The 9323-nt window shown below is 36.8% G+C and overlaps 1 protein-coding gene across 1 annotated transcript; it reads right to left on the reverse strand.

Moving 5' to 3' along the window:
* Nucleotides 1–4737: 4737 nt before the first annotated feature.
* LOC147853005 (aromatic amino acid aminotransferase 4-like) lies at nt 4738–8108 on the reverse strand. Its single transcript, XM_087333323.1, has 7 exons — nt 7750–8108; nt 6615–6954; nt 6114–6332; nt 5792–5851; nt 5440–5595; nt 5024–5117; nt 4738–4943 (listed from the first exon to the last, which is right to left on the reverse strand). The coding sequence occupies exons 1-7, from the start codon at nt 8106–8108 to the stop codon at nt 4831–4833; spliced, it is 1341 nt and encodes a 446-aa protein (XP_087189449.1). The 3' UTR covers nt 4738–4830.
* Nucleotides 8109–9323: the final 1215 nt, after the last annotated feature.

The following is a 9323-nucleotide window of genomic DNA, read 5'->3' on the forward strand; positions in this document are numbered from 1 at the left end:
ACACTATTTAACCCCCACTAATAATACAAATAATGTTATCTTCTCCACTCCCTCTCCTAATCCTTCATTCCAAGTGTCATCACCAACTTCTCCACCAAACTCTCCACCTCCAAAGTATAGATCTCTAAGTAGTATTTATGAACAACTTGATCAAATGGAAGCACATTTCATTGACTTGGACCATGAAGCTTATATTCAAGAAGAAGATATTCCAACCCTTGGTGATGACACAAATCTATCGGCCAAAGATGCACTTTCCGGACCGGATTCTATCAAATGGAGAAAGGCTATGGAAGAAGAAATGAAGGCTTTACTTAAAAATGGTACGTGGACCCTCGTTGAGCCTCCAAAGGATCGACAAATAATTGGTTCTAAATGGGTCTTACGCATAAAGCGAGATAGTAATGGCAATCCAATTCGCTTCAAGGCTCGTGTAGTTGCTCGAGGATTCTCTCAAGTACGAGGTATTGATTTTCAAGATACATTTAGTCCAACGCTAAAAATATGTGGTTTTCGAATGCTCGTTTCTCTTGCCGCACAACATGATCTCGAATTGCATCATTTGGATGTACAAACGGCTTTTCTTCATGGAGATTTAGATGAAGAACTTTATCTACAACAACCACAATTTTTTGAAGATCCAAGTCATCCAACACATGTTTGTCGACTTCGTAAATCTATTTACGGTCTTAAGCAATCTCCACGCATATGGTATCACAAACTACACTCTTTTCTCATAAAAGTTGGATATCATCGTCTAAACAATGAGCCAAATATCTATGTTAGAAAAGCCAAATCCAATTTTGTTATCATAGGTGTCTATGTTGATGATTTGCCTTTGATCTCTAACTCTAAATCTTATCTAGCTATTGCAAAGAAGGAACTTGCATATGTTTTTCCTATTACCGATTTAGGCCCTATGACCCATTTTCTAGGCATCAAAATAACTCAAGATAGAACAAATCATACTATCTCATTATCACAATCAAATTATGTTAATTCTATCCTCCAAAGATTTGATATGCTCCATAGTAAGCCTATTAGTACTCCTCTTACCTCTCCATGTAAACTTTCAAATGATGATTCTCCTAAAAATGAACGAGAAATTTCCGAAATGAAGGATGTACCCTATAAGCAAATCCTTGGATGTATAAGATATCTAGTAAGTTGCACACGTCCCGATATTTGCTTTGCCGCCGGTTTTCTTTCTCGTTTCATGGCTAATCCAGGACCAAAGCATTGGATCGCACTCAAAAGATTACTTCGATACTTGAAGCATACTCAACATTATGCGTTGACTTACTCCGCTACACAATCCGAGTCAACCACACTTGTGCAAGGATGGACAAACCCCTCTAGCCAACTAATTGGTTGGTCAGACTCGGACTGGGGGGGAGATGTGGACGATCGCAAGTCAACGGGTGGATATGTTTACACACTAGCTGGCGGTGCAATTTCGTGGAAGTCAAAGAAACAAACTACCGTAGCATTGTCATCCACCGAAGCTGAATATGTTGCCGCGGCTTTAGCGGCTAAAGAAGGCATATGGATTAAAGCTATGCTCGATGAATTTAAATTATTTACTATTCCACCAGTGACTTTATTTTGTGATAATCAATCTTGCATCAAGTTAGCCAACAATCCGAAGATGAGCGACAATATCCGTCATGTGGACTTAAAGCATCACTTTCTTCGTGATCTCATTGAAACGAAGAAGATAGAGTTAAAGTTTGCTCCCACTCATCAAATGTGGGCTGATTTTCTAACGAAGCCTCTTCAACATTCTAAGCACATTATTTGTTGCAAGCAAGTTGGATTAATTAATGTAATCGAAGATAAAGATGAAAACCTACACTTCTAGGAAATTTTGCTTAGGGGGGAGTGAAGAAAATAATAAGCAAAATAAAGTAAAATAAATTATTATGTAGTTCTTATTTAGTTCATATGAAATCGGTTTCCTTCATGAGAAGGAAACCGTATGTCTATTTGTGGTGGCCTTATAAAGCCACCACCACCAACGTTTGTATGTATGGCATTATACTAATAATAAAGTGTCTTTCTGTTTTCTCTCTCTCTCTCTCTCTCTCTCTCTCTTCTTTCTATCTCTCTTTCTCTTTCATTTCTACAGAAATTGCTGAAGAGGATGCAAAATAAATTATAGATGCAGAAGAGAAAATATGTACAGATTTCCAAGTCTATATAACTTAATTTGAAGGAAACGTGATCAATTTTCTTGGCTTTTGCTGGGTATTGCTCAATTAGATGGTGAAACAACAGGGACGAAGGTGATTGAGCTAGAACAGAAACTACAAATTGCATTAGAAAGAAAACAAAGTGCCACTTGAAGAAAGGGCCTCAGAATTAGAGGGTAAGCTTCGGGGAGAAAGCTGATAAAATCCAGTCAACATATTTCACAACTAGAAAGCTTTGCTGAAGGTCGGTCGACTTGGAAAATATGAATGAAACTGATGAAGCTGTAGGAGACTTGCAGTTGTGATTAGCTGGCCTAAAATCAAGGGAAGAATCACAAACAAAATTTCTTCAAGAAGCCAAACAAAAATTTCTTCAGGAGAAGTTGAGTCTTGAAAAGAAGTAGTTATCGGAGCTGCAGGAAACACTAGGCACTATTCAATCTGAAGCTTAAAACTTCAGGAAAGAAGTGGATGATTTATTTAGAGGTTTACATTAAGGTTCAGACAAATGAGAAACGTCAAGTAGAAGAAGGATTAAGAGAATCTGAAGAAAGGTGTTGTTTTTTGGCATGAGAACACTCTACAAAGCTCAATGACAAGAAATATGGAATTAGAAGGCCATGTATCGTTCAACATAAAACTAAAGCCGATGATTCAGTAAGCACAATTGCATAATTTGAAGCTACTTTGCCAAAAATCACAATGATGAACTGAAGACAAAGCTAAATCAAACTGAAGAGACCTTGTGTACATTCGAGAATGGAGTGAAAGAATCATCAGCTCATATTACTGAACTGGAGAGCTTCGTTATGGAGCTAGAAATGGCTTGTGCATAAGCAAAGAGAAAGAGGAAGAACTCTTACAGAATCTAGAATCCACAGGAAAATTGTTGGTAGAGGGCACAAACATGTGGAAGATTTGGAGCAAAACTAAAGGATTGTATCATCACAACCGAAGAACACAGGGTATGCCTTTATTCATTGCAAAAAAATTGTCTTTGTAAATTTGACATGAATAAGTAGGTATCTTCAACGACTAGGAGATAATTGTGCTTCTAAATATCTCTGCTTGCATCATGCTTCTTTAGAATAAGCTAGCTGAAGCAGAGCTAGAAGCTAGAAGATTGTGAAAGCCTGGAAAGGTTATTATGACACTCCAGAAATACAATTTGGCGAACTGGTAAAACTTAGGCCCATCCTAACATAACCCAAATTCTTTACATGTTTGTTTTGTAAAAAGAGTACTAACCAACATTCTTGAATGGAATTAATAAGTCCTTCTAATTGATTTAACTATGCCAGAACCAAAGACCACAAGAATTAGGTGTTGATAGATAAACCCCAGTAGTTACCATATCAAGAGATATAGATTTAGACTTTCAAAACACGAAGAAGCTTAGACAGAGTATGAAAAAGATGGTCAGCTTTGATCTGGATAGAGATGTGACTTCAAAACCTAAGGGGAATGGGAAGTTAAAGCTTGTTGCAACCCATAGATCAAACTAGTTTCTCTGTTTCATATTCTCTTAGCTGCTGTGTCTCTTACAGCTGGATTTTGGATTGCCAAAGGATTTACTTAATGTTGTTATAGGAAAGGGAATTATTTGTCTATAAGAATTGCACTTCATTGAGATTCATACAAGCTTCTTTTTGGTGTTTCTGGTTGTGGACCAGGGTACTGTTCTGTAGGACTTAACATGCAGAATTGAGGCTGAAAGTTTGTTATGCAACATGAAATGCAGCAGTTATTACGTTATTGTATGTATATTGCCTAAAAGCAGTTATTTGCTGTTGCTCTGTAACCTTTCAATCTCACTTTTATGAGCTCTGTATTGTTGTGTATATGTAGATTGAATATCTTTGGAAGTCCTATATATGTGATCATCCCACATTGTTATTTTGAAGGTTTCCTACTTTTCTGTTTTTTGGACTTCTAAAAGAGCCAATCACAGTTGTATTGGCGACTTGGTGATAAATTAAACAAAGACATCAAGACCAGTTTTCCCTTTCAAAGTTTTGATAGTACTTGGTCCAACCTTTTCTGTCAATAATTTGCATATTTAAATTCCCTCTCAATAAACCTTGGGACCAAATGCCACCTTTTTCAATTTACACATGTACCGACCTTTTCTGATGATAATTTGCATATCTGTGTTGCCCAAATTAATTATAAATCTTGAGACTGAATGCCATCTTTTTCATCTAACATTTTGCAGATTCAACTCTTAACTAATTCAATTGGATGGATTTATCTTGTTTCAACTTTTTCCCTCGATAATTTATGTATTTTTGGATGGATTTTACTTCTTCAAATTCCTTCTTAATAACATACTTGAGGACGAGTTCCAAATTTTAAAACAAAAATGACCTTTTGGTGGGAAGCAATGTTTTGCATATAGTAACTCTTAATAATAAAGCTTTTAATTGGAGGGGTTTGCTTTTCATGGGCAGAAAATAAATCTATGGAAATTGTTCCTGTTACAAATGTAGAAAACAGGAGATGCAAAATTTCGACATAATTAGAAACATTGTGTTGATACTCTTGATCATGTTAATAGCTATATTGCATTGTCTAAAGAGTGGTAGCATGTACAACGTAGGGGCATACCACACCCTAAATGCTATAATATATATATATATCAAGAACTGTGCTTTTCACAGAAAGCCTCAATCCTATCCCATGCTTCTTCAAGCAAAACAGGTGGTGCAGTGAAGATCAGACGCATCCAATTTGGAGTCCCAAATGCGGAACCTGATAAGCACAAAAGCCTCTTTATCATCCTTCGCAGATGGGACAAGTATTATTCTGTTTACAAACTCAAACTTGCTTACCAGGAATCACAATTACAGATTCTTCTTTTGCTAGAGTCAATGCGAACTCTCTATCATTGTTGAGATCGAAGAATATAGACATGTTAATCCTCACCTATATAACAAGACAGTAACGAAATGTCAACCCACTTAATCAAATTATGAGCCAATTAGAGTATCATGTGTTTGTTCATTTAAAAAAGACAGACTTCCAATCACATCAGATGTGATGCACAAATGAATCTTGATTCTTCTTAAGCCCGGCACCAATGCAAACTCTGTATATTTGTTACTATCAAACAATACCGACAAGATAAAATTATTATTTTCTATGTAGATAGTTTAGAAACAGAGTTTCAATTATCTCATTTAAAAGTAAAACTGCTTAGAGATGAATATGAGCACGTGATGCTTCTTTAAAGTCAAATTTAGCTTACCATGATGAACAGTGCTCCTTGAGGTTTGCATGGACAATCAAGTCCCTTGATTCCTTTGATACGCCTACAACAAAGATCAGCTCCATATTGTAGCAAAGATAATGTTTTCTCAAAGAACTCATTAGGTGTATTCTGCAAAATGCTTGGAACTACTGCCTGACAAGACAAAAATGATGAGGCACAAAATTGCATTAAAATTCTTAGGTTCATGATCATTGGTTTCATTTACGTATAGATTTAGGTTTCCATGATATGACAACATGAATAAATTTACGCAGCACAAAGTTCTTTATGAAACAATATATTTATACTCAATCAAAGACATATACAATGAAATGATTTAAACATATACCTGGACAATTGTTGTGGTATTCACAGTCAACTGTGCTAGATTTGTTAAAGCCATAATGACCTGTATAAGGATTTACATTAGAAATCCAAACACTCCGCACAACATAGTGTATCTGATGCATTAGTAAAGCACAGTCAATTCTACAGCTACCAAACTAGCTAAAATTGGATACGCATTGTTTTTCAAGTTCAATCTATCTCAAAGTCCTAAACTGACCTCAAAACAAAACCAAAATAAATCAACCGAAAATTGAAGACTCAGATTAAATCCACATGTGAAGACCCAATATTAGAAACTTTTCATAGGGTATTAATACTCTCACCTTTCCTTTTGCCAGAATTCCATTCTTATCCGATATAAGAATCCATCCAAGGCGCCAGCCAGGTACTAGCCATCTCTTTGAAAGTCCTCCTAGTGTCAGTACAGGTACATTGTGTGCCAAAGATGCTATAGGGAAAAATTTCTCTCCTCCAAATATCATATGCCCATATATCTCATCAGAGATAATAGGGATATTTAAATTCTCTACTATATCAATAATCTGCAAAGATTCAAGTGACAGAAAAGTCCTCAGTGTTTCCTGTGGGTTTACGAAAAATTTGCTCGGGCCATTCTCAAAAACTTACAAATTGGTTATTATAGAGATAAAATTTCTGAGTGTTTCCCAATGGGTTCCAGCAAATTTACTATGGGCATTTTAAAAATATCTTTCAAATCGGTTCTCATATGAATGAATACATGCCATTGGAAAAAAAATGGGCTGCTTACTAGGTACAGTTAGGCAGAATACAATTTTACCAATATAAAGCGAACAAAAACAAACCTTGGATAAGTGACCATGGCTGTAAGCTACGCCGCAGGGATTGCTAGGATTACAGATAAGTATTGCCATGGTGTTTTTATCTGCTATCCTTTTAACCATTTCCAGGTCTATCTCCCAACCTTGTTCAGGAAGAAGATCATAATACCGGACACTGACGCCCAGATATGAGCAAAAGGTTGCATATAGAGGAAACCCTGGCCGTGGCAACAAGATATTGGAGCCTCGTGTACGCAATGCCGCTATACTGAATTCGATTGCTTGGGTGCAGCCAACTGTTACAATAACATCATCCGGCGTATAGGAAATGCCAGAGTCTCGAGAGTGATATTCTGCAATCGCCCTGAAAGCGTCGGAGAAAATAAAGTGAATAAATATGATTTATTTATTGTACCAGATGCAAATTCTTTTCGTTTTACAGGCATGAGAAAGTTTGGCCTTCATATTAGAGCGTTAGAGCGTCTTGTTTTTAACTGATACGAGTAATTGTATTTATAGAAACAGAATAGGTTTATACAATGCCAATTCTACATAGGTCTACCATGAAAACCATAGTCATGTAGACCATGTCCACCAATGCGTAAAACCACTTGTGCATGATGATGATAAATGATTGCACCACCTTGCGCACGACGATGCATGGTCGATGGTGATTGCTTGTTGGAGAGAGAAGCCAATGATAGCAATGATGATATAAAGAGATGGATAGATTTTACTATTGTTTCTTAGAGGTCAAATATGATGGAAGGCGGCCTATGACACAAATCATGAGTACGAATATGGGTGAATTCATGTCACCCATTCTGAAACAAAAATAAAAGTTCTAGGTTTCCTAAAGCTCTATGATAATGGCCTTAATGCATGCAGTGGAATAAGAGAGAGAGAGAGAGAGATAGTGTGTGTGTATGTGTGCCCAGATGAATGTAGCTCAGTTGGTAAGGTTTCCTAATGGAGACCAGGTGGTCATGAGTTCAATCCCCTACATTCCATTCCACAGTGGCATCTAGTAAAATTGAGAGATATATATGGAGTAATAGAGGGGTGAGAAATTGGGTTTCGAACCCAAAGACATAGTGCTAGTAGTGTAACATAACTTACCATTAAGGTAAGCTAATTAAAAGAAAGAGAGAGAGCAAACCTCCGGCAAACCTCAGACCCGGACGAGTGGGTATAACCATTATGCTTTTTGGAGCGGATGGAATCAATGAGAGCTGCTTCGGTTGATTCATGGGGTTTGAGGTATTGAAAGGAGCAGGGGTCACCCTGCCCCAGGGCTATAACAGATCTGCCATTAGCAGAAGTGAGGGCGGCAGGGACAGGCATTTGCTCAAGGACCTCTCGGATAGGGTTAGGGCAGTCCAGGAAAGAAAGAATATAATTATTAGAGGGGCTATGAATCCTTCCTTCATCATCATCTTCCTCCTCAACCTCTTCTTCTTCTTCTTCTTCTTCTTCTTTTTTGGCAAAGTAGGAGGAGCCATTTGTATTGAGATCCATTTTTGTTTGTGTCTTGTTATGTTATGAGGATGCGTTTCTATTCTTATACTAAGCTCTGTGTCTCTGTCTCTGTCTCTGTGTTGGATTGTCGACTTGGTGATAAATTAAACAAAGACATTAAAACCACGTTTCCCTTTCAAAGATTTGATAGTACCAACCTTTTCTTCTGATGACTTGGTGATAAATTAAACAAAGACATCAAAGATTTGATAGTACTTGGTCCAACCTTTTCTGTCAATTATTTGCATCTTTAAATTCCCTCACTATAAACCTTGGGACCAAATGCCACCTTTTTCAATTTACACATGTACCAACCTTTTCTTCTGATGACTTGGTGATAAATTAAACAAAGACATCAAGACCAGTTTTCCCTTTCAAAGTTCTGATAGGACTTGGTCCAACCTTTTCTGTCAATAATTTGCATCTTTAAATTCCCTCTTTATAAACCTTGGGACCAAATGCCACCTTTCTTTCGTAGCACATATCTCCCAAAGGCCCCCCAATTTCTAACATCATATAGGACCATTTGGTTTTTTGAGATGAATTTAATTTCTTTAGTAAAGAAGGCTACAACTCTCGTTTGCATGCTTCTTCTTCTTTTTTTCCAATAATGGAAAACAATTTGGTCAATTTGGTTTGTTACATTCACATATGGGAGGAATGGGGTTCCATATACATACATCCATATTCACTTTGATGTATTAATACAAATCCAATTATGGAAAAAAGAAAATGTCACATTTAGAGATTGCAAGTTTTGTTTCGTAGTTTGAAGCGAAATGCTCGCTACAACTTTCTCTTCAAGGCCTAGGGTCTATGCAATTTACTTGTCCTTAAGTGTGATTTCTATTCTATTTCCGCATGCGTGTATACATAAGTAATTGGCACGCATGCAATCTTGTGCCTTGGATTGCAACGGAATTCCTGGAAATAAGACTACATGCACAATGCATAAATGTTGACACTTCACATCTGTCTCCGGAAAAAAATCAAGATTAAAAACAAAATTCGCATTCCATAAATTATGCCCCCCCTTGGTCTATTTAGAAAATGCCATTGATCACAAATTAATAGAGCTTGATGAAAGTAAGACAAGTTTGTTAAATGGCATGTTCCACAAAATGGCCAATCTTTTTGTTATAGAATGAACTGTAAATATGCACATAATTTTACAAAAAGGAGAAAGAAAAAACCATGTGCACAACTGGCCATCTC

The sequence above is a fragment of the Azolla caroliniana genome, unplaced genomic scaffold, assembly GCF_043228905.1.
Source record: "Azolla caroliniana isolate FFs.n. ecotype wild unplaced genomic scaffold, voAzoCaro1.0.p SCAF_17, whole genome shotgun sequence".
Lineage (NCBI taxonomy): Eukaryota > Viridiplantae > Streptophyta > Polypodiopsida > Salviniales > Salviniaceae > Azolla > Azolla caroliniana.